Consider the following 25,303-nt stretch of genomic DNA (forward strand, 5'->3'; position numbering starts at 1 on the left):
GGAACCCTGCCTCTCCCTTGGCATTCAGAACAGAAACCCTGGCCAGCACTCCACTGCCCTTCAGTGTGGCTTTCAGGGTGCAACGACAGCTGGCTCAGGCCACCTTCGGGCTGGGGCGCCCCATATTTCACACTGAGGTTCCTGTTCCAAGCTCCAGCACCATGCTACTTCATCCCCAGCTCTCCCACTCCCCACCATCCCAGAGCCGGGAGTACCACGCCTAGGCAGTGGGCACAGAATGCTTGGCCCATCCAAACAGGTGATGGTGTGTCTATCAGGACTGGACAGGAGACCCAACTCCTCAGGACTTAGCCACTAAGGGGGTGCTGCCCACAGACAGCGGTCCTCACCCGGGGGAAGATGGCAGCCAGCGAGCAGATGGTCAGCAACAGGAGCAGGATCTCCCCCACCACGAAGGTCACATAATTTGTCATCAGCCTGTGACAGAGAGGTAAAGACTGGGGAGGGCCCAAAGGGGCAGTGAGCCTCAGGGAGAGGCCCAGGGCATGTGGAGAGAGGACGGGGGGGGGGGCCTGTACCCAGAATGTACCAGGGGGTGCCAGGGAGGTCGCTAACTATGCCTGCATAGGCCATGGCCAACAGGCCCTAGCTGGGCAGGGCAGGGGGCGGACACCAGCTGAGGGTAGGGCCTGGGAATGGGTCACCCAGGCTGCAGCCGTCCACTGGGACCTGGCCGGGCCAGGGAGGGTCACAGATGCCTGGGAAGAAATTCTTGGGAATGAGCAGTGAGAAGCGCCTGGAGCCAGGCAGGCAGCGACACCCAGGCCCTTGCTGTCCCCACCGAGCCCCTTGGGGAAACTGGGCCTCCAAGGCCAGCAGGGGATGTGTGGACGCCAGCCTGTCTTCCCAGGAGCCTGCCCCCAAATGGCTGTAAGGATCCTTATGTCCTTATGTCCATTGCTGTTGCCCCTTCCCAACTCCTCAGGGGCACAGCTCAGCTCTCACCCACCCCTGCAGCCCTGTATGTCTCTACCCTGCAGAGGCATCCCCCGAGAGTGGGTGTCCTGCTGCCTCCCACATCCCAGCTTGGCACCTCTCTTCCCTGCCTGCCTTACCCACCTGCGGGGCACTGGGGGCTCAGAGCTGGTGGATGTCTCCACTCGGCTCTCATCACAGCACAATGGCCAGGATCCCCCATCTGCCACCAAGTGGGGCACAGAGCTCCACCCTTACCCTCATGCCTGCTGGACTTGCTGGCACCACCCAGAACATTGTCTGTTCCCAGCATGGGGACAGTGGCCTTACTGAGCCATGTGGCAGATTTTCACCCTTAGTGCCCATGGTGTGTGGGCAAGCAGTAGTACGGAGCCCACAGGAAGCAGTCTTGGCATCCGTGAGCCCAGGAGTGACCTGCCCTGGGGCCGGGTCCAGCACCTGAGTTGAGCACCCTCCCCCGCCCACCAACCTGTCACCTGCACCAGCCTCCACACCCCTGTTTTTAATGGGCACCCCTGACCGAGCAAGGGCAAGCGCAGGCCACCCCTGCTGCCCCCTCACCAGGGGTCAATGAGGATTTCCACAAGGGCTGTGCACAGCAGCACCACGCAGGAGCAGCTGAAGGCGGCCCCACTCTGCTTCTCCTTTTCCTCCGAGTAGCGGGACTCCAGCTCGGGGTCCATGAACCTCATGGTTAGCAGGAAAGTGTTTCTCTTCTTGACCCTGCGGGAAAGTGAGCCCAGCCTGACCTTTTTCCCTGCAGCCATGCATTTCCTTCCCCCAGGCCTGGGAGGGCCCATGTACATCTTGGCCCCCCTCTCCCCATCCCTCCAGGCCCACAGGGTAGGGCCGCGTACACCTGTGCCGATTCGCGCTCCAGCAGGGCCTCATTGAGCAGCTGGTTGAGCTCGTGTTCGTCCTCAGAGGCGTCCACCACACGGTCAGCCAGGTCCTGAAGGCGCAGCCTTCGGCGAGGGTTGGGGAATGAGGGGTTGTCAGCCTGGAAGCCGAGCCAAGGAAGGACATGGTTGGTGGGGCAGCGGAGGGTGGGACTGAGCCCTCTTGCTTGCAAGCAGCTCCCAGTGCGGCCCGTAGGCCTCGGTCCTGCCCTGTCTTCTAGGGCCTGGGATGACACTGCTGCGGGGAGCAAGTAGGAGGAGGGAGGAAGGGCAGGCAGAGTTGGGTACTGTGCACAGCACTCAGGCCAGCTGGGCCTGCACAGCCACCATGGGCAGGGCTGCCGGGAGCTGGCGGGACCCAGTCCTGCACACACCTGCGCCTCCTGTTGCTCAGGCTCCTCCGACGTGGAGCCGCTGGCATGGCCGCTCCCACTGGGCTCCTTGGTCTCGATGAGGGCAGGGGAGCTGGGCTGTGGGGAAGCCGGGGCCCCATTGGGCAGTGCCTGCCGGGAGTCGGTGGCGGGGGGGGGCGGTTAGGGAAGAGTGGCCTCAGGCAGCGCCTCCCACCAGGCCTCCAGGAGCCCCGCTGGCCCAGGCCCCTCACTGTCCACCCCTCGCCCTGCAATGCTCTCCTCTTCCAACCAGTGGCCACAGTTAGTTTACATTTCCTAAGCAGAGAACGACCCAAACACTAGACTCGTCTCCCACAGCAATAATTGGGGAGCAGATTCACAGAGGCCTTTTGGGTGTGGGCCCCCACTATCTTCTGCCCGTCTGAGAACGCCATAGACCCTTCTCCCCAAAGAGCAGGGAGTCACAGGTTAAAAACCACGCTGCAGGGAAATGCTTCCTGGCTTCCTTCACCAGGTGACAAGAACCAGCCCACCTCCTGGGGATGAAGGGCCAGAGTCCCACACAAGTGCAAGAGAAGGGGCGGAATCCCACTGGGACACACAGTACGCAGGGGCAGGTGACATAAGGCACACAGGTAGAGCACGAGTGAACTAGCCCTGAGGAGAAGCCGGATGTGGGCAAGGCCAGCTGAAAGGGGCGGTGAGGTCAGGGGTCACTGTCGTAAACACAGGAAGGAGCAAATCATGCAGCCAACTGGGAGCAGAATTCCCGTGCACAGCTGCCACGGCCGGGGACAGGTGCGTGGACTCGAGCCAGGAGGCGTGCAGGGGAGGAGGTTGCTGGGGCAGTGGGCAGGAAAGCTGGGACTCTGGAGAACCCCCCACAAAGACCAAGCCAGTGGGCGCATCTGACACCAGCCTGTTCCCGCTGTGTTTCCTGCCCACCGGCCTGGTACCCTCCTGCACATCACCCTCCCAGCTGCTTCCAGACCCTTCTCATGTGACTTGAGGCACCAGCAGCCACCTGGGTGCCATCCTGCCATGATCGCACTTCCAGCTCCCCCAGAAACCAGCTGCTCCCCCCGACTCCCAGGAGGCACCGCCCCCTCACTGCTCTGGAATCAGGTTTGTGGCAGGCACCCCGGGGTTCAGTGACTCACCGAGCCATTAAGGCCGTTTTGGGCGGCTGTCTTCTTCACCTCAGGCTTGGAGGCGATGATGAGGTAGGTCTCAATGCCCTTCTCCTCCAGGTAGTCACAGCGGCTGCCCCCGTCGCCTGGCTCCACGTCGAACTCTCCCTTCAGACAGTCCAGGGTACTCTGGGAGATATGCACACGCCTGTGGGCACAGCGAGGGAGCCCTGAGCCCCGGCCCAGGCCCGTGGGCAGAGGCTGCAAGAGGCCCGTCCTGTCCCTGACCAGCAGGCAGGAGGCAAGGCACCTGCTCCCCTCTCAGCCCTCCTGAGGCAGGAGGCTCCTGGGACACCCAGTGAGGTCAAGGACCTATGTCTGCTCTGACCTTGAACTCCATAGTCCAAGTGTTCACCTCACAGGATTTCCAGTTGCAACCCCAGGGGTTACAGAACCCAGCTGCCCTGGAAGGGAGGCGCTGCAGCCCCACTCAGCAGTCAGCCAGCCTGGCTGGCCAGTGAAGTGCAATGTACATACATGGGGCTGCCTCTTGGCCTGCAGTCAACCATGACCATTAAGGACACTCCCAGGGAGGCTGTGGCACCCCACAAGTGCCAGACCCCAGACCAGGGATCCCAGGCACCTCAGATTGGAGGCAGGAGGGGCAACTGCCCTGGAGGTGCCTTGTCTGAGGGTAGCGAGGGAGGGTGGCCCCACCCCTGGTTCCCAGGCCTTCTGACTCACCGCCCAGAAGGAACACTCACCCAGGGATGCCACCGGCTTCCATCTTATTGGCCACAGTGACATCAGTGGACCACACGTCATACTGCCAGCGCTTCTGACCCAGGACACCCCCCAGCACGGTGCCCGTGTGCACCCCTACGCGCATGTCCACCCCGGTCTTGGTCTTTTCCCGCACGTACCTGCCAGGCACACACAGCAGGAAGGGGTCAGCACAGAGCCCCTTGGCAGGTGGCTGTCCCCTCCCTTGTTTGAGGAGTCCCTCCAGGTGGGCATGTGCTTGGGTCAAGTACCTGGCCCTTTCAGCCCCCTTCTGGTATGCATTTGAGCTATGGACCCTGGAGGGAGGCCGACCCAGGTTCCCCCATCACAGGGGCAGGGGTGTGAGGGGGCGGTGAGGCAGAGGGGCTCTCGTCGAGGGACCTGCAGTCTCCCTTTTGCAGTCATTAACTTCTTGGCACAATGGCCACCTGGTATGTGCCCAGCATGACAGAGCAACAAGCTCTGGGAGCTCCTTAGGGAGCACCAATATGCAAGAGAAATGCAACAACGCGCCTGATCGGCAGATGGGCACAGGACATAGCTTCTCGGGGGTCAAGACAGCATGGATCTCCTTCCGGGCCACAGGCAGAGGGGTCTAATCCCGAGATGGGGTAAGATGGTCCCAATTGTTTCCCTTGCCCCTTCACTGCTGGCTGCCACAGGAGACTTAACGGACCACCTTTGTGGGGCTCACCAAGCCCACCTGTAGCAGTGGCAGCAAGGGCAAGGAGAGGGAGGAAGGGTTACACTGGCCATACCCAGCAGGAGCAACTGAAGTGTCTGGTGTCCCGTGAGCTCAGCAGCCACTGACACAGGACGACCTCCACACCTGACCCTGGCAGCGACAGAGCCTGGCCCAGAGCCCAGGGCAGCTTCCCCCATCCCCCGCCCCTCCAGGGCGGCTTACGAGATGGCCTCCACCATGGCTAGCCCCATGAGGATGGAGCAGACAGCGTGGTCCTCCCGGTAGTCGGGCAGGCCGCAGATGCAGTAGTAGCAGTCACCCAGGATCTTGATGCGTAGCTGGTGGTATTTCTGCAAGGGCAGGGTGCACAGCACCTGAGTCCCTCCAGAGGCCACCAGGAGGGGCCAGGGTCAGATGGGAGTGATGCCAAGGGGCGGGGTAGATGGAGACTCACCGCGGCCAGCTTGTCAAAGCGCGCAAAGAGCTCATTGAGCAGCTTCACAAGCTCCTGGGCGCTGCAGGCGGAGGACAGCTGTGTGAAGCCCACGATGTCTGCGAAGAGGATGCTGTGGGGCCAACAGTGGCGGGCAGTGAGCTTGCCGTCCCCTGCCCCATGGGGGCGGAGGCGGCAGCCTTGGCTCAAGCTGCCCACCCCGCAGGGCCCAGAGCAGTAAGACCCCAGACTCATGGCTCTGACAGCGCAGCCCACCCTTTGCACAAGTGCCCTATGCAGACCTCCCAGACCTCCGTCCCTCCTTCCCAGCCCCACCCCATCTCCAGGCTGAAGATGGCCAAGTTCCTGGAATCGGAGCTCAAGGTTGTAGCCTCAGAGGCCCGGCAGTCCTGCCCTGCTCGGAGGGATGTGGCCAGAGCCATTAGCCTACATCCTCTCTGTGCTGACACCTACCAGCTGAGTCACTGCACAGAGGAGCTGAGGCCAGGGTCAGGGTTCCTAGGGAACCCCTCAAACCTCACCACCTCGGCAGCCCCCGCTGAGCCTCGAACCCCCGGCTGCCCGTTGCACCTGACATTCTCGTGGCGGTACATGTACATGGTGTTGAACTGCTGCTGGTCCTTCTGGCTCTCGTCCTTCTTCATGTCCTTGAGCATCTCATCGGCCACGTGCTTGGGCAGGATGGAGAGCATGAGGTTCTCCTGGGGGTGGGGAGAGAGGAGCAGAAGGCAGGGCGTTACCAGGAAGGAGGTCCCTGCCTTCTGCAGAGGCCAGCTCACACGTTCCGGAAGGAAACCCCACAACCTGGCATGAGATATCACCCGGGTCCCGAGGCCCACACTGGCAGCTCAGCTGAGGAACCAGCCAGTCCTTCTGAGAGGCCCTGCTCCGTGGCTGTGCTCAGCAGGTAGGCCCTGCCCAGGGAACCACAGAGGGCAGGAGCAACGTGGCCACCTCCAGGTCATCCAAGCCATGGCCTTGGACAGGGTAGTCACCCCTGAAATCCACATGTTTCTTGAGCCAAGACCTGTGATAGACCACGAGTGCCACGTGACAGGTGCCCCAGTGCTTGGGGTCTTATGGGCTCCCAGCAACCTCATAAGGACCCAGGGGCAACACGAGAAGGGAATGACATGGAGTCCCTGGTGGCTTCAGACCCGCAAGGGGCAGAAATAGAGGCACAGCTCACGAGCCAGGCACAGAGTACACAGACTGGGGGGCTGGGAGATACCAAGTCAGACTGCTGCCCATCACACCAAGCATCCGGCACTCAGCCTCACAGAGTCGCTGAGTGTCGCTGGCTTGTCAAGTTCCATCAGTTAAGGGCAGCAGTGGCAACGGACCCAGTGTGACCCATAAAGCCACAAATATTTAGTCTCTTGTTTGGGCATCTGGGGGATGCGGCAGGCAGGCATCCCCAGAGGCTGAGCGAGCTTGGGGATGCCCTGTAGGCAGGCAGACAGTGGGCAGGCAGGCACACATGCATTCCAGAAGGGAGCTGTGGACACAAAGGACTGGAAGGTAGAGTCGGAGAGGGCCCAGGGCTGCCCGCTGGGAGAGGGCAGGGAGCATGGCACCTGGGGAAGGGCTGCACTGAGGGAGATCCTAAGGAAATTAAATGAAGGAGGGGAGGCAAGGAACGCCAGGCCAGCCTGGGAGAAGTGGGGGCTGAGTGGCATGGTGTCAGATGCTGAAGGGTGAGAGGTGACGGGCGGGGAGCTCAGGGCCCAGTGTGCAAATCCCAGCAGCCACGGGAGCAATACCAGGAGCCAGTGTCTGGTCCTTGGTATGCAGGTATAGCCAGACTGCAGGTCCCAGGCTGTGGGGACCTTGTCCCCCTGCCAAGGCCTGTGGAAGGAAAGGCAGGCTATGCTGCTCCTGCTCTGCCGTGTCCCACGGGCCCAGGGAAGGCAGAGAGACCTGCCCTGCACATGCATGGAGGCACAGGTTCAAGTCCCATCCTCCAGGAGGGGCTGCCAAGAGGTCCAGAGACCTCCCCTCCTGCAGAAGTGGCTCCGCTGCAAGGACGGCCCTGCCTGTCCCCCTGGTGCTGTCCATGGCCCGTGGGGCCCTGGCTTCCCGGGCTCTGTGGATTTGTGAGAGATAAATTAACTCTTTTTTGTAGTCAATCATTGGGTAGGACACTGAGGGTGCCTTCTGCCCAGCACCCTGGGTCCGGAACACTTCCGCTGCTTCTTCTCTGCTTCTCCCACTTCCACTGCCAAACACCTCACTGTAGCATTACCAGAGCCCAGCAACAAAAAGCCAAAGCCACTCTGGCATGCCATGAGCCCAGCAGGTGCATCTAACTCAATGACCCTAGTGCTTGACACCCTGCCTCACCCAAACAAAGAGGAGGCCAAACAAAGGGATGGGTGTAGGCGGAGCTTGGACCCCCTCCCCACCCCAGTTAAGGATGCCATGAAGAAAAACAGCCTCTGTGAAGGCTTACCAGGAAACCCAGAGATGGACCCTGCAGCTCAGCTTGGCCTATAGGATGGCTGGGAGTGGGCAGGGGCCAAGGGTCTGACATAGGTGGGCAACCATGAGCATGGGGCCTGTGACTTCTCTCTGTCAAGCATCCCTGCAGTTCCAGCCTGGCTGGCCGAGTGTGTACCCACAGTATACAGGAGGCTCCATGGCCTGGCTCGGACCCCAGCCCTGCTTGTATCTGCCATGCTATCAGGTAAGTCCCTAAACTCCCTGGGGCCTTGTTTCCTGGACAGGACTGGGCAACTCACAACCGGTCCTGAAGCTCTCAGACCAGTGCTGGCAGCTGCAACAGGTTGGATGTTTCTGCTGCTGGTGACAAGAGGCAGCATGCCAAGTGTTGCCAAGGTCATGGGGGCAGCAGGGGCTGCAGCAAGACGAGGCTGGAGCCCACTCTGCGGGTCACTGTGGCTCTGCAGGGCCAGACTTCCCAGTGGGCACAGGCTGATGCACAGCCCGATGCTGCCTTCCTTTCATCCTTAGCTCTGCTCCCCATACCTACATGATCAGTCTGAGTGCTACTCACGGAGAGTGGGTGAGGAACAAAGGGCAGGATGTGAGGCATGGGTCTCAGCATGTCCCAGCATTCAGTGTCCTCACGGCTTGCTCCGTCCTGTCCACCTCAGCCCACCCTCCCTTCCTTCCTCCCTCCCTCCCTCCAGAAAAGCCTTTCTGGGCTCCCTGGCTGCAGGGGGCCAGCAGAAGCCAACCCAGTCCCACCAAGTGCTCCGGGCCTCTTCCCACAATTCCAGTTTCCACTCCAAAAGCCGGCTCCTCCTCAGGTGGAGCCCACCCCCTGCTTCCTCCTGGCAGGACCTGGGGCTTCAGGGCTGACAGCCAGCCTGGCACTAGCCTGGGGCAGCCCCAAGGCCCTTTAGCAGGTGCCTGGGAAGGCCTGGCACCCATGCTGAGGCTGCAAGGTTGACATGGGGGTGGGGAATCCCCTTTTTGCATTAGGGTTGTTCCATCACCTCAATTTTTAAGAGAAATATATGAGGCTAGGAAATCAAGAACTATCCAACTTAAGAATAATAATAAAGGTTATAAATTAGGGCTCCCAAAAGACACACCTGGCTTATGGAGGTCTTGCAGTCAACCCTACAAGGCTCAGAGGGCAGACAGTCCACTTGAAGTCATTCTACCACAAGGCAGGTCTTACTGAAGCGGGCACCCATGGAAGGGAGGGTGAGCATGGGGGAGCCGACAGGCTAAAAGTGGGGAGAGCAGGAAGCTGTGGGGGGGCACACTGAAGCAAAGACCCTCTGGTGTGCACGGGTTCAAGGAGACAAGGGACGCAGCGGGCAGTGAAGACCTCAAGTTCTGTCACATGTGTTTGGGGAAGGAAGGTGGCAGGGGTCCAGGTGCAGCTGCTTGGTGGGTCTAACGGGGGGTGTTGGTAGAGGGGCCCCCAGAACATCCCAGCATGGCTCAGGGGACTGAATCTGCTGGACGCAGCTGGGTCTCCCCAGCACCAAGACAATTACTCTTCCAAAAACAGCAGCTGTATGTCTGAGGAATCCTAAGAATGCTCCCAGCTTTCGACCCATTAGTGATTCCTCTGTGAATTTAGCTGAAGAAACAATCCAGAGGAAGTGAAAAAAAAGGGCCCAGCATGGTAGCCTAGTGGCTAAAGTCCTCGCCTTGCATGCATCTAGATCCCATATGGGTGCTGGTTCTAATCCTGGCAGCCCCACTTCCCATCCAGCTCCCTGCTTGTGGCCTGGGAAAGCAGTCAAGGACGGCCCAAAGCCTTGGGACCCTGCACCCATGTGAGAGACCCAGAAGAAGTTTCTGGATCCTAGCTTTGGATTGGTTCAGCTCCAGCCGTTGCGCTCACTTGGGGAGTGAATCATCGGACGAAAGATGTTCCTTTCTGTCTCTCCTCTCTGTATATCCGACTTTCCACTGACTTTCCAATAAAAATAAATAGATCTTTACAAAAAAGTAAAAAAAAAAAAAAACACATGTGCAAGAAGAGCTACATGGCAGTGCGACGTCATGCTGTCCTCAGCTCCAGCTGCCCCGTGCCATCACAGGGAGAAAACCACAGTGAGGCCAGGAACTTGGGAAGGGAGGGCCTGGGTTCCAGCCTGGCAGGCCGGGGGCTCCTGGGGGCAGAATGCTAAGGAGGGAGGGAGGGGGGCTGCAGGGAACACGGTTGCCTTCTAAGAGGGGAGGCTTGTTCTCCAGGCCCTCGGGGAGAGGTGGGGCTGCCCTGAAGGTGGCGAACTGCGGGTCATGGGCGAGAGCAGAGCGTGGGCAGCAAGGTTGGTGCAGCCCGCGTGGCCTCTGCCAGGCTGCAGCTCCCTGCTCAGCAGTGACTCACGGCTCGGCACTGAGACAGAAGGAGGACAGCCCAGCTCCCCAGGGCTCAGGTGGTGACACTGCTGCGCTGCTGCTGAGGCATCCAGAAGTTAATTACAGCAAGTGGCAGTCGGAGGGATTTGGGGGAGAAGCTACATGCATGCAAGGGAGAGGGGAGCAAAAGGCCCGCACCCCACGTGGCCTGGGCTGTGTGTGGTGCACGCAGCGGGGTGGACAACGAGCATGCTGGCAGTGTCTGAGACAGACATGTATGTGAACTCTGCGGGGTGGTGAGCACACATATGACCACATACACACTAACAGTACGCGTCATGGCAACTGGTCACAGGCTGTGAGCAGACCAACAGCTGCTCCGCATGCCTTTCTGCCCTGGTCCCAGTTCATCCAGATGTGTGGGGTGGGGGGAGGCTTCCAGGCTGTTCGGAAGCCAACAGTCACTTGACTCCACCAGGGTGGGCACACTGGCCTGCTCAGCTGGGCAGAGGCCACGGGCAGGAACAGGAGGGCTGGGCCTCCTGTGAGGTCAGAGGCTCCCAGCCCCTCCTCCCCGATGGGAGGACCACAGCAGTGAGACGCAGTCATGGCCACAGCCTGTCATACACAGGACAGTCCTGGGGCCTCCTAGCCATTCCCTGCACTAAATCCTGGAAAGGTCAAAGGTAGCCACACCCTGGACGGGCGGGGTGGCCAGGTCACATCATGAGTGACAGGTCTCCTGACGCAGGAGTGTTTGGCTGTGGGGATTCAGAGGGAAAAGGAGCCACTCAACTCAGAATGTAGTGTAGCTTACTAGCGACCCTCTGGCATGAGAACAGGCACTGGCCTGGGTCCCTAGAGCCTTCAGGAAAGGGCCCAAGATGAGCAGGGCTACGCAGGACTCAGGCTGGCCAACTGATAAGCCACCTCCAGGCCACATCAGATCACTCATCCAGTCAGGGAAGGCACGGGGACTCTGGGCATGTGCTCCTTCCAGGCAGCCCGCACAGAAAGGGGCCCCTGGGCAGGCCAAGGGGACTGCCATCCTAGGAGACAGCCCCCAGGGCCCAAAGATGGCCACGTGGGTGGCGTCTGGAGCCCTCAGCAGGAGGACTTGGCACAGAGCAGCTGCTCCTCAGAGGTCTGCTGAGATAATGAGCTGTCCACCAGGAGCCGCGGCCCCAGGGGCAAGCCATTACCCTCCAGAACAGCGCTTTCAGAACTTTCCACTGTCACAGAAGGCTCTGGTGAGGTCCAGCGTGCAGGCCGCTGTCTGCGTGTGACTTTGTGTGTCTGGTACAACTAGGAAACCGAATTTTCAAGCCTAATGAATTTTAGCAGCTGCCAATGGCTTGTGGCTCCTGTGTGGGACAACACTGCCCCAGCTGAGTACAGCTCATGTGTCAGCCCTTAGGGGCAAGGAGGAGCTGCCCCAGCCCTGGGCGAAGGTCCCCTGTGTGGTGGGCAGTGGAAGCACCCCCCACCTGCTTCTGATCGTGGCCCCGAAGCAGCAGTTCAATATCACCATAAGTATGAGAGCGCAGGGTCTGCCCGGGACACCACCTCCCAGCGAAGCAGCAAATCTGCCCAGTGCTCTCTCCAAATACCCACCTTCCTTTCCTCTCCACAGGCACAGCTGCCATGCCAGCCCCTTCCCCAAACACTCTGACTGCCCTCCTGACTCCAAGTCTCCCACACAAGAAGAGACCTTCCTGCAATGAAGTCTGTCCATGTGGCTAGCACAGTGGTGTAACAGGCTAATCCTCTGCCTATGGAGCCGACATTCCATATGGGTGCTGGTTCCTGTCCTGGCTGCTCCACTTTCCAATCCAACCTCCTACTTATGGCCTGGGAAAGCAGTGGAAGATGGCTCAAGTTCTTCAGCCTCTGCTCCACATGGAAGCTCCTGGCTTTGGATTGACTCAGCCCTGATCATTGCAGCCATTTGGGGGAGTGAACCAGCAGATGGAACATCAGTCTTTCATACTCTCTGTGACTTTGACTTCCCAATAAATTAATCTTTAAAACAAACAAACAACAACAACAACAAAAAGACTGCCCATCCCAGCAGCATGCTCCATCACCACCACCGACACGACACATTGCACCACCAAGGGGTGCAGGTGCATAAGTTAACTTGCTCCTCACTAACCTCCATCTCTACCTGTTCTCATTCCCATCACTTCCTGTCCACCACCAAATGTCCACCAGTTCCCTTCTGTCTTGTAGAAAAGCCACGCCAGAATCCATAATCCACATCCGCCATGTTTGTAACCCTGACTCCAAACACTTTCAAGAAAATTTTCGAACTGCCTGTGGACCGCCCCTCTGTCCTCCATCCTGTCTTGCCCACCCCCGCTGCCCCGTTCCCCACATCCATCTATGCCATGTGCCTCCCTTGCTGTGACGTAGCAGGGTCACGTGATGGGCAGGAACACCCCAGGCGTGGTCCCTACCAGGTCTCCTGGACTCTAGCACCCTGTGTTGCTTTTGCCCACCTGGGTACACCTGTTCTTTGAGCCAGGCAGGCCAGGACGCACAGGGTCCCTGGCTGGTGTAGGGAGGGCTCACTGCAGAGGACACAGTTTCTCCTTGGTGCTGCCCCCTGCAGCCCTGGCTGGCTCTGCCAAGCCCCAGGGGACCTGAGGCAGAGGAGGGGCAGGCCCAGGCCCAGGGCTTACCTGCCACCTAATTTCTCCTTGGGGAGAAGCAACAGAACCGCAGTCAAGCCAAATCCCCCAAACCCACCAGCAACCGAGTGACACACAGAGCGAGCTCCGTTCGCCAAAAGCACAGGGTGTCCCGCCCAACTCTCCACCCAGATGTCCACAAGGCACCTCTACTATAGCACAGCCTGCCCCCACTGCCACCCCCAATACCTGTCCCAGTTCCCTTGCTCAAGGAGCAACCCTGTCCTTCCAACTGCTTCCAGCCCACAAGCCCGTGAACCTTGTGGGTCCCTCAAATCCCTCTCCCGGTAGATCCCTACCGGCTCTGCCTTCTAAACCTGCCCACCTCATCACCGCGGGACCTGGGCCACCATCCCCGCAGGTGAGTGCACCCCCTCTCACACATCAGCCCATCGGGAAGCGCCCCACTTGCCCGCACCACAGCCACCCTGAGCTCCTTCTCCGCTCTGTTCTCTCCACTCCTGCCGCCTCACTCACTCACACACTGCCTGTCTGTTCCCCACGGGGACCTGCTCTGCTCACAGGGGCCTAGGAGGGAACCTGAAGGGTCTCCATGCATGCTTTCCCATCTCTTAACCCTTCCCTGTTCCTGGCTCATGAAGCAGCAGCCTCAGAGTTCTGCAGCAAGTGACCAAGGCAGGGCGTGAGCACCAATCCTTCCACTTCCCATGACAGTCAACAACCCCCACTGTTCAGCTCTAGGCTGTCTCCTTAGGCAAAAGTTTTTGGAAGCAGAACTGTTTCGCGGGTTATTTATTTTTTCAAATTTGTAATATTTGCATATATGGCTGCATAATGAGCTAGCTAGGTAACAGGACCCACGTCTAAACAGGAAATTCACTCAGGTTTCACACATGCATCCTCAGCTATCCTTTTAAACATGCATCCTCAAAGCCATTTTATAGAATATTTTTCAGAGGCCAGCATTTGGACTGACACTTCACATGCATAGGATAGAATTTTCCACGCACCGTGTCACTCTGCCTGACACTTTAACAGTTTTGGATTTTCAGATTATAGGATTACAGATGCTCAACTCAAGACATCTTAAAACCCTGGGCACATGGAACAGAACAAATGCCCACTGGCTGGATGTGGTCCAAGGACCACCTAATGACTCTCCCAATGAAGGTGCCAACTGTGAAATTAAATCAATCATGGACACAGCCCAGAGAGTGCCCAAAGTAAGCGCTCAACAAATTACCCCTCTCAGCCCATGAACTTCACTCTGGCAGCGGGCTGAATGTGGGATGCACCACAACATGGGCCACCACCAACAGCCTCCGCAACCACGTGGACAGCGGGACGCAGCTGGAGTCAAGACCCTTCAGAGCCAGCCAGGGGGCTTCTGGAAGCCACACACCCAGTGCAGGGGCCTCTGGGAGTACTCTCTCCCCACCTCCCACCCCAGCCTTGGGATCTGGACCTGGCCCCTGTGGCGGACCCTCCCCGGCACCATCCATAATCCTGATCTGTTCCTGGGAACATTCCATGAACCCAAGAGGCACCACGGAGATGGAACCACAAAGCACATAACTGCTGCTTGACGTCACAGGGACGCCACCTGCTGACTTCTCTGCCCCCCAGGAGGCCTCCGTGGCTCAAATACAAGCTACACATGTGGGAATTGCTCCGTGGAGAAGTTCCACGGCGACGCAGTCTCCAGGCTGAGCTAGGCTGGGGTGGAGCCCAGTCCCCGTGACTCCTGTCAGCTGGGCCGTGGGCCTGGCTCACCTGCACCAGCTGCTGATGACACTACAATGGCCATGATGGTAAGGGAAATATATAAACAGAGCTGCACAGCTCCACCCCACCCTCACCTTGGCCCCATCCTAACTTTGCCCCAATTCCTCCTCTGCTCTCCCCTCCCTTGGGGGCTCCCCCACCTCACTGAGGCCTGACAACCATTGACATACTGGGGCTGGCAAGAGAAGTCTAGCCACCAGCCAAGAAACAAGCGGCCTCTCTCCCCGCATACCCTCCCTGAAGGCTATGCTCAAGTCATATTGCTCCATGCTGTTCCTCGCGGGCAAAGGTCTAGCGGTGAACAGTGAGGCAGGCTTGGGTGAGCTCAGGGCAGAGGGCCCAGGGAGCAAGCACGGCCAAGCTTCCTTCCCAGCAATGAGCCAACTCATGTGGCATGTACAGTTCCCTCCCCTGCCCTAGGCCACGTCAAGAAATGTCCCTTGCTGTAGGTGGCCCTGGACGCTGAAGGCAGCTACAAGGCAAGCAGAGACCACCAGCACCCAGCTAAGCCACACTGCACAGGGTGCACCAGGGCAGAGAAGGGCTCGCCAGCCTGGGACCCGGTGTGGCCAGCCCCAGTCTCTCTCTGGCCATAGCTGCCTCCCCTCCATAAGGCAAGGCCCGACTGCCTCCCGCAAGGGAACAGGGCTCAGCTGGCTTGGTGACAGGTGTGATTTGAAGAGAGGGCCTGCCTGGCCACCTCCTCTTCACCCCCTGACTTCTCCCTCTTCTCCCCCTCAAACACATCCTCTCCCCAGGCACCGAGTCTGGGCGCGTGATGGGGAAAGGCTGGGAATTTTAGAGCTTGCACCTAGCAACAGGTGTGCTCCCGATGCATTTCTCTGGATGCTCGTTGTTACCAGGTGACAACTGGGGTGCCTAGCAACCCTTGAGGCCCCTAACTAAACCCTGGAGCAGCATCCCAGGGGAACAGCAACAAACAGCTCTGGCTTCTGCCCCTGGGCCTGTGGTTCTAACCAAGCATGCCCACGGAGCCCAGGGGCTGGAGATCCAGCAGACAGCCCTGCCCCACAGTTAATGTCATCAAACACCGGCAGTCAAACAGGGCACCAAGGTCACACCCAAACACCTCTGAGCGGACCAGGCCCATTCCCCTCCCACACAGTAGCTGTAGAGGAGTTAAAGCAACATGTTGTGGAGTAGCAAGTTAAGTCACCACCTACAATGTCAGCATCCCTGTGGGCATCAGTTCAAGTCCTGGCTGCTCCACTTCCGATCCAGCTCCCTGTTAATGCATCTGGGAAAACAGCGGAGGGTGGCCCAAGAGCTTGGGCCCCTGCACCCACTGGGGAGAAGCTCCTGGCTCCTCATTTCAGTCCAACCCCACTTTGGCCATTGCATGTGTTTAAGGAAGAATTTTGTCTTTCTGTCTCTCCCCCTCACTCTAGCTCTGCCCTTCAAATAAATTTAAAAAACGTATCTCTTAAGATTTTTGGGGGGGCCCAGGGCGATAGCCTAATGGTTAAAGTCCTCACCTTGAACGTGCCGGAATCCCATATGGGCACCGGTTCTAATCCCGGCAGCCCTGCTTCCCATCCAGCTCCCGGCTTGTGGCCCGGGAAAGTAGTTGAGGACGGCCCAAAGCCTTGGGACCCTGTACCCATGTGGGAGATCTGGAAGAGCTCCTGGCTCCTGGCTTCAGATTGGCTCAGCTCCAGCCATTACAGTCACTTGGGGGAGTAAACCATCCGATGGAAGATCTTCCTCTCTGTCTCTCCTCTTCTCTGTATATCCGCCTTTCAATAAAAATAGATAAATCTTTACAAAAAATTTTTTTTAAATTTTACTGGAAAATCAGAGTTGCAGAGAGTGAGAGGGAGAGACAAAAAAGATCTTCCATCCACTGGTTCACTCCCCGGATGACTGCACGGCCGGAGCCGGGCTGATCCAACGCCAGGGGTCACTAGTTCACCATGTCCCATAAATACATTTTAAAAAGAAAACCGCAAACTTGCTGAAATCTAGGACCCTCCTCTCTACACATCACTCAGGAAACCGACAGGCTCATCCCACCGCGTGTGCACCGAGGGCCTGGGCCACTTTGCTCCTCCACAGGGGACGAGGGCTTGTCATTAGCAGGAGATGGCCACTGACCCAAAAGAAGGGACAGTGGCCCCAAGGCAGCCGCAGTGAGAAGGGAGGCCTCCAGGGTGCAGCCGGCCGCCAGCTGAGCCCCAGCAAGGACAGAGACCAGCAGGAGGCCACACAGCACTGAGCAGGGCACACCCCTCCCACGTACAGTACGTGACCAATGCACAGTGACAGAATGACAAGTGACACCAGGGCCCCAACGTGGACATGAGTGTGGCAGGGACCCCTTCTGCAGGGGGGACATTGCTGTAAGAATTTCTGAAGACATGAAATGCACATGTGGGCACACAGCATGGCCCTGATCTCTAACAGCACTTGGCACAGCAGCCACACCTCTGCCTCGGCCCCTTCCCACAAGGCCTGTGTGCCATCCTGACCCCAAGGGTCCTCCACCTCTTAGCTCGCACTCACCCTTGCCAGGGGCATGGACAGTGCACAAAGTGACCCCCAGCACTAGCCCTGCTTTAAAGAGACACCAGCCGGCACCACCCAGCCCCTGCACCTGGGCGCCTCGGGCATCACACATCCACTCCATGCCCCTCCGTAGGCCAGGGGCCACCAGGGCGAAGGGCAACCAGGGGCTCTGCGCTTTTTGGACTCACTACCACCTTCTTACCTCACGCAATTCCAAGCCACCCCACTTGGTGCTACTTTTAGTCCCATTGTTTCCCGAGGATAAAGACAGGAGGTGTAGTGCCCACATCGCTGGGGAGTGGTAAGAAGGCCAGGGCGTTGGTTCCAATTCCAGGTCAGAGATGGCCTCTGGCACCCATCATGGACAGAGGTGAGGGTCACCCGGAGGGAGAAGGTGCAGGACGGTGTGAAGGGGCCAGGTTTGGGGTCTTTACGCTGCTCAGGGTGCCCAGCCCAGCAGGTGCCCATTCAGTCTGGCTCTAAAACTCAGGCTTGGGCATGGTGTTCGTTCCAAATGATAATACTGGGAACTAGCTAAAGGTGACAGTTGCCCAACACTGCAGATGTACCAAACTGCAGGTTTTTAAGTAGCTAACCCCAGGTTATGTGGATTTCACCTCAAGTTTAAAAAAGAGAGAGAGAGAGAGAGAGAGAGAGAGAAAGAAAGAAAGAAAGAAAGAAAGAAAGAAAGAAAGAAAGAAAGAAAGAAAGAAAGAAAGAAAGAAAGAAAGAAAGAAAGAAAGAAAAATCAAGCTACCCTGAAAGCCACTGCCAGCCACATAGCCAAGGTATAATGCTGTAGTTAGGACTGGTGCTGTAATGTGGGGGCTATGCCACCACCTGCAATGCTCACATCCCATATGGGCAATGGTTCATGTCCTGGCTGCTCCACTTCCAATGCAGCTCCCTGCCAATGCAGCTCCCTGCCAGTGTGCCTGGGAAGAGCTGCAGACAGTAGCCACGTGCTTGGGCCCCTGCACCCACATGGGACACCAGAAGAGTTCTTGGCTCCTCCTAGCTGTTGTGGCCACTTGGGGAGTAAATCAGTGAATCTCTCTTTTTCTATCTTTCTCTCACTCTCTCTGTAACTCTTTCAAATAAATAAATCTTAAATTTAACAAAAATGTGGGGAAAAATCATAGTACTAGGGGGCTTAAGTATCTTAATATTTATTGGGGTTCTTGACCTGCCCCCACCCCGTGCCAAGGCGATAAGCCTTCAAGACAGAGGAATGGTATAGTGGTCCAGGGAGACGGAGAAAACGGGGAAAATCCATGCTCCCCGGGGCCAGCGCAATGGCTCAATCGGCTAATCCTCTCCCTGCAAGCACTGGGATCCCATATGGGCACCAGTTTGTGTCCCGGCTGCTTCACTTTCCATCCAGCTCCCTGCTTATGGTATGGAAAAGCAGCAAAGGATAGCCCAAAGCCTTGGGACCCTGCAAAGAGACACCCAGAGACAGACAGACAGATGTAAAGGAATTGTCCATTTGATGACTTGCTGTCCAAATGCCTGCAACAGGCAAGGCGGAGCCAGGTCCCAACAGGAGCCTGGGACAGCCCAGGTGGCCCGTGGGGTGGCAGGAAACCATGTCCTTGAGCCGTCATAGGCTATCTCTCGGGATACACCTAAGCATGAAGCTGGGATCAGGGGTGCCGCTGGGACTCCAGCCCAGGCCCTAAGACACGCCATGCCACCACCAGGCCAGGTGCCTGGCCCTCCCTGGGGACACTGAGCCAGAACTGGAGGAGCCCGCAGCAACCACAGACCCGTTCCCATGCAACAGGTCCAACCCTGGTTTAGGAGGGCGCGAAAATGCAACATGGACTTCAAATGCTGACAGAAAGTAACTACAGTAGAAGGAGGAACAGTGTGAGAGAGAGATCTAGACACATCTGGAAATGTACAGAACACGCTGGAAAAATCAACAAAACAGGTAACAGCGCCTGTGTCATGGACAGGGAACCAGGCAGCCGGGAGGAATGGCAGGGGGAGGCCTGGCTTCTCCTGACTCCCCTTTGGTATACTTTCATAATTTCATACCATGTGCTCTCTGAACTACTTGAAAAATAATTTTAAAACACTTTAATGTTCAACTCTTTGCCTGCTGCTATTTTACAGCAACTTATGCCAGACACCAACCCTTCAGCCAAGAACAACCATAAAAGCTGAATAAAATACCAAACTCAGAGTGGCCCTCGGCTCTCTGCAAGCGAAGGGAACCCCCCAGTGCGTGTAGAGACACTGACGCGAGCCCAACACACTTAGCCCGCGCCCACAGAGACAGGATTGAAAGGCTGCAGCCATAGGGACAGGCAATGCCTCACTGACCCCGACAGCCACAGTACTGGGATCTCAGGGTTCCCCAGGACGAGGATCCCATTTTCATCTAGACCTGTGAGGCCCTACCTCCCAGGAGCAGACACAGGAGAGAAATTCACTGGTTCTCAGACAGATCCCACCTTGAAACACCTCGTCCCCATGCAGGGTCCCCGAGGTCAGCCCCTTCCCAGCCACATGCTATCAGACAAGGAGATCCTCCCAGCAGGGCCACTGCCCCACTTAGAGTCACTACCTAGGACCTTCCAACCACAGTACCCACACCTGCTGTTTGACAAAGCCAAGATGGGGCCGGGGTGGAGCTGGGCATTGGGCCCAGGGATGAACACACCAGCTAAGAGCTCACATCCTATACCACAAAGTGCCGAATCCCAGCCCTGGCTCCCCCAGCTCTGGCTCCCCCAGCTCTGGCTCCTGCCTTCCTGCTTCCTGCCCAGACACACCCTGGAAGGTAGCCAGGTGGCTCAGGGAGTTGGGTCCCTGCTGCCCATGTGGGATACCCAGACTAAGTTCCAAGCTCCATCCCAGCCTGGCCAAGCATGGCCAGTGCAAGCATCTGGAAGTGGGAGCACCTGTTGTTCTCTCACTCTCCATATCTTTTAAAAATATTTGTTGGGCCCGGCGCTGTGGCGCAGTGGTTAAGGTCCTCGCCTTGCACGCCCGGGATCCCATATGGGCGCCGGTTCTAATCCCGGAAGCCCCACTTCCCTTCCAGCTCCCTGCCTGTGGCCTGGGAAGGCAGTTGAGGACGGCCCAAAGCTTTGGGACCCTGCACCCGCGTGGGAGACCCAGAAGAGGCTCCTGGCTTCGGATCGGCATAGCATCGGCCATTGCGCTCACTTGGGGAGTGAATCATCGGGCGGAAGATCTTCCTCTCTGTCTCTCCTCTCTGTATATCCGCCTTTCCAATAAAAAAAATAATAAAAATAAATCTTTTTAAAAAATATTTGTTTACTTATTTGAAATACAGAATTAGAAAGAGTGAAGGAAAGATCTTTAATCTGCTGGTTCACTTCCCAAAGCGCCACAGTGACCAGGCTGGGCCAGACCAAAGCCAAAAGCTAAGAATTCCATCCAGGTTTCCCAAATGGGTACAGGGACCACCTCCTGCCGCCTCTCTGGATCAGAGATGGAGCAGACAGGACTCGAAATGGTGCTCATGAGGAAAGCCAGGATGACAGGTGGCAGCTTAGCCCACTTGCCACAGCACCAGTTCCCAGGCCAAAGCTAAAATGCAAGCTTAATGTGTTTGGGAAAAGAAATGACCAGATGGACAACTAGAGACCGGTTTTTAAAATCAAACCGAAGTCTTAGAACTGAAAAAAACATCTCAGTTAAAAGTAAGGATTTGATAAATGAGCTCACAACCACTGACTTGACAAACCAGAGGATCAGAGGGTCAGCAAAGGGAAATTAGGTCAGCAAAAATGCGCAGCCTGAAGCACAGAGACAAAGAAGGAAAACTCAGAACGCGGGACGGGTGCTCGTGGAACATGTTAAAAATATCCAGCACCGCCGGCACTGAGGCACCCTGGGTCAGCGACCACCTGCAACATGGCATCCCAGATAAGGGCCGAGTTTGAATCCAGTTCTGCTTCTGATCCAGCTCCCTGCTTGTGGAAGATGGCCAAAGTCCTTTGTGATCTTCTTCCCATGTGGGAGAACCAGAGGAAGCTCCAGGCCCTGGGCTTCATTCTAGCTAAGCCCTGGCTTTCGCATCCATTTGGGAAACGGACCAGTGGATGGAAGATACCTCTCTCATTCTCGTGGTCTCTCACTCTGCCTTTCACATAAATAATATGATAAATATTTTAAAAAGCCCAAGGGGAAGATGCTGAGTCCTGGAAGGAAGAGAGGAGGTGAGGCAGAAGTGATGAGAAGGAACTGGCTTACAGAGATTTCAAAGCCTGATCACAGTCACCAAACCACCAATGCAAGCAGCTCTCGTAGTTACATGAACATTCCTAAGGGCATCACTGAGAACTACTGGCAAAAAGGAAGGACACATTCTTGGGAGAGGAGCAACACCATGGAGGACCTCATGTTTCCACTGGAGCGGTGGGAGGTGGGTAGGGTGCACTCAAGTGGGCTCAGAGAAGACGGCAGCGACCTGGAGCTCTGACTCTGCAGGAAGTGTCCACTCCCAAGCTCAGGGGGGACAGCTGTGGAGGAGCCCTCGGAAGGGGCCCAGGCCACATGGCATCTCCCTCATAGTGGGATCAGAGCCCCTTTGAAAGGGGCCCTTTCACCTGTGCACATGCCCAGGGAGGCCACTGGATTTGGGAGACAGTGTTCCTCTCTGGGAGGTGCGGGCGGGCCTGGCAGAGGTTATTGTGGGTCGTTCAAACTAGGCTGCAGCTCCCACTGGTTTATGTGAGGGCCTTGTGTGAGCTGGGCATAATCAGGCTGGACTACAACACCCATTGGTTCCAGTGGAAGACAGGGCTGGAAACAGAATTGACCCAGCAGTTGCAACCACCAGCTAATTGGGGCGATGGACTGTTCCGGGCCCTGTACTTGCTAGTACGTACAAGAATTTGGTCTGGGAACACCTCAGACAAAGTGTCTTTCAGGATCTCCCCAATTGAATTGCCGGACTCAGAACCCTAACCATGAAAAGTCAGAGGACAGAACAAGTCAATCAACTACCCCAGCCATATGTTGGCAGTGAAAGACCGGGCAAATAGAGACAATCAGTGGATTCTTCAGTGACCTCATCATGCTTGGAATGGTGAGACTGGCAGCAATTCAGAACTGTTGAACTGTCAAAACCATTTGAGCAGGACCCTCGGAGACCTGGGATGGGTGGGAGACTGGATGGGGCTTCTCCCTTTATCTCCCCTTTTATCCCAGATACATGACAAAAACAATGTGAAAATAATAGTCTTACCCACTTTCCTGTAGCCCTTGAACTTTTTTGCCCTAATTAACTATGTAAAGATTGTCAAAAATAAAGAAAAAAAAAGGTTAAAAAAGGATCTATTTTCATGGAAAATCAGAGTTACAGAGTGAGGGGAGAGAGAAAGAGAGAGAGGAATGGACCATCTGCTGGTTCACTCATCAAATGAAGGCAACAGCCTCAGTTATGAGAGTCCAAAGTCAGGAGCCAGGAGCTTCTTTGAGGCTCCCACAAGGGTGCAAGGTCCCAAGGCTTTGGGTCTTCCTCTACTGCTTTCCTAGACCATAAGTAGGGAGCACCCGGGACACAAATAGGCATCCATATAGGATGCATGCACAGACAGGCAGAGGATTAACCTGTTATGCCACAATAATGGCGTGGGAAACCCAGGTGTTCCATCAAGGATCACTCACACCCATTGGACATCATGAACAAATTCTTTGAAATATTCTAGGTTTCTCAGGGAAGAAAGCCTCAGGCTTCTCCCATGAATCCATAAGCCTGGTCCAAGGACATAGCACAGCTCTCTGAGGGCCTGGGGAAATGAGGAAGGCCCTGGGACCCCAGCTCACCTCCTGGGCTCCAGTGGGACAGACCCAGCTCACCCATCCATTTCTCCAGGAAAGCTTCACAGCCGGAACAACCAAGGCCCCAGGAGGCCAAGATCGAGCCCCAGGCTGCACTCAGAGCGCAGCTGGCAGAGGACATCTGGCCTGTAGGCTCAGACACCTGCTCCCGCAGCAGAAGGCCTGGGCTCACACCACCCAGCGCCAGTTCCAGCTCTCAGACTCTCCCCAAGGTGGCTCCTGAGAGGCAGAGGTCACAGCTCATGGAAATGCGTTCCTGCCACTTGTATGGGGCATGTGGGTTGAGTGTCCAGTTTCTGGCTTGGCTGAAGTCCAACCCTGGCTATTGCAGGTATTAGTATCTCTGCCTCTCATACAAAATTTTTTAAGCCAACAATAGATCTGGGTTAGACCAGTCATTCCACTTAGTGAACTGACGGGCACCAGCTGTGCCCAGCTAGAGGGGCACATGGCAACTCCCTGTCCATTCCACACCTCCCTTCCACGGACCCGGGACCACTCCCTCTTGGGGCCAATGTTTGCTATGCTGGTTCGGATGGCCAGGCTGCCCACACCCTGCAGATGCTCCCTGGCCTTCCAAGGTCCTAAGAAAGTGGCGTCCCTGGGGGACTCTTTCAGCTATCCAATGCTGACCCTGCCCAGGAGGAGCACATGGCCCTGGGCATTAGAAACGGGCCCTCCCATGCCAGGCACCTCAGCCTGCCCACAGCCACTTGCAACATTTAAGGGCAAGTCTCTGTGTTTCTCACGTCATCCTCATGAAACTCACAAGACCTCCGCTTTGCCATCAGAAGGGTAAAACACAAGGTCAGCTCCGGTCAGATGTGCTGAAAGCTCCAGGAAAGCTCCGGGCTCAGTGAGAGGACGCCACACGAACAATCAAGAGAGATGTGGCCAATGGCCCCACAGCACAGGGCCAACGGGAATGGGGCACATACGATGCTGGCCCCTGGCCTCACAAAAGACCCAGGAAACATCCCTTGCAGAGCCTGGAGTGCAGCTCAGAAGCTTCTAGATCGCCAATAGAGAGAGGAAAGCCATCCCCAGGTCAGAGGCAGCTAGGACCCACCAGCCACAGGTCTCCAGGGGGACTTCCCAAAAACAGGGTCCCTCAAAACTGAGCCCCCTTCTGCCTGAGGGGCAGGATCTTCCAACACACCACAGGAGAGGGTCTAGAGCAAACACAACCTCCTGAGTACAAGCCACCATGATTCCCAGAGCAGAAGGGCACCAAGTTTTCAACCTGATGAGTTTGTTTCCCCAAGGGAAATAAACAAGCGACGACAGGGAGCTGGTGGGGGTCATTTCTGGAGAAGTCCAGAGGGCACGTGAGCTGGCTCCAGACTGAATGCTATTTAAAACCTCAAGTCCCAGGAGAATGTGGGGCAGGGTTCTGCCGTGCACAAGGGCAGACAGAGAACGTGAACAGTGCAGTCCCCAGGGGCAGCAAAATGTCCTGCCTAAATGCCCACAACTGGGGTAAGGGGATGAGGAGGGTGTGTGCGCGTGTGTGCGAATGGGGAGTAGCTTCCTGGTGGGGAGCAGGCAGCAAGGCCAGGTTATGCTGCTGCAATGCAGAGGTCCCACCCCCATCTGGGTGCACAGGGGTGGGTGTCCTGCATAAACTTGCCCTGCAGCCAGCAGGAGGGGTAGTGAGCAATGAGGGAGGAGGAGCCCCAGGAACCAGCACAGGAGGCTGCAGGATGCTTGGGCCTTTAAACAGAAGAGCTTTATATTATAGGAGAAAAAAAGAGAAGGAAGGAGAGAATGGAGATTTGGGTCAAGCAGGAGACTCAGCAGTGGGCAGCTGCTGGGTGTGCACACACAGCCTCCGCCCATGGGGCCAGGTTGGGAACCTGGCCAGCAGACAGCAGGCCCCAAGGAGAGCCGAGGGCCGTGGCTCTGGCTCCTGCCCCTGCAGCAGCCCCCAACCCTGAAACTGCAGGTGCAAGGCTGTCCCCCGGAGGGCTCACCTGCTGCTGGCTCTGCTCCTCCAGGTTCATCCTGACCTCCAGCGACTGGCGGGCCTCCAGGAAGGCTTTGCGGTGCTTGCGGTCAGCCATGTAGTAGGACAGGACACCCACGATGATGGCGCACAGGTAGAGGAAGACATTGGCCAGGATCTGCACCCAGGGAGCCGGGAGAGAAGAGGACAGTGGTGAGGGGCAGGCACAGATCACAACCCGCCCAGAAACCGGTGCCTGGAGGAGGCCCACGGCGCCTCTCACCTTGAGGGGACATTTGGGCTCGAGCAGTGGTCCCTGCCCTCTGAACTGTGAACAGCTAAGGTTCTTCCCCTGGCACAGCTTCGATGCAGGCCCCTGCTTCGTGCCCTTCCGAGGCCTGCATCGTCACTCAGATGTGCACATCTCCACTCACTAATGTGCACCCAGCCAGCACCAAGGGTTCACTTCCTGGGTGCTCCTGGGTACTCCTGGGTGCTGTGCTGACTCACTGGGGAGA

At 57.2% G+C, this 25,303-nt stretch overlaps 1 protein-coding gene across 1 annotated transcript in view; it reads right to left on the minus strand.

Moving 5' to 3' along the window:
• Nucleotides 1-25,303, minus strand: part of ADCY3 (adenylate cyclase 3) — a 79,076-nt gene that overhangs the window by 6,860 nt on the left and 46,913 nt on the right. Inside the window, exons 3-12 of the mRNA XM_040992921.1 lie at nucleotides 24,814-24,963; nucleotides 5,832-5,962; nucleotides 5,262-5,373; nucleotides 5,030-5,157; nucleotides 4,104-4,262; nucleotides 3,370-3,547; nucleotides 2,231-2,359; nucleotides 1,815-1,957; nucleotides 1,519-1,680; nucleotides 351-438 (exon numbers count right to left, since the gene is read on the minus strand). Of these exons, the coding sequence (XP_040848855.1) occupies nucleotides 351-438; nucleotides 1,519-1,680; nucleotides 1,815-1,957; nucleotides 2,231-2,359; nucleotides 3,370-3,547; nucleotides 4,104-4,262; nucleotides 5,030-5,157; nucleotides 5,262-5,373; nucleotides 5,832-5,962; nucleotides 24,814-24,963 (1,380 nt within the window). The remainder of the gene's footprint in view (nucleotides 1-350; nucleotides 439-1,518; nucleotides 1,681-1,814; nucleotides 1,958-2,230; nucleotides 2,360-3,369; nucleotides 3,548-4,103; nucleotides 4,263-5,029; nucleotides 5,158-5,261; nucleotides 5,374-5,831; nucleotides 5,963-24,813; nucleotides 24,964-25,303) is intronic.

The sequence above is a fragment of the Ochotona curzoniae genome, unplaced genomic scaffold, assembly GCF_017591425.1.
Source record: "Ochotona curzoniae isolate NIBS_2020 unplaced genomic scaffold, NIBS_Ocur_1.0 contig_883, whole genome shotgun sequence".
Lineage (NCBI taxonomy): Eukaryota > Metazoa > Chordata > Mammalia > Lagomorpha > Ochotonidae > Ochotona > Ochotona curzoniae.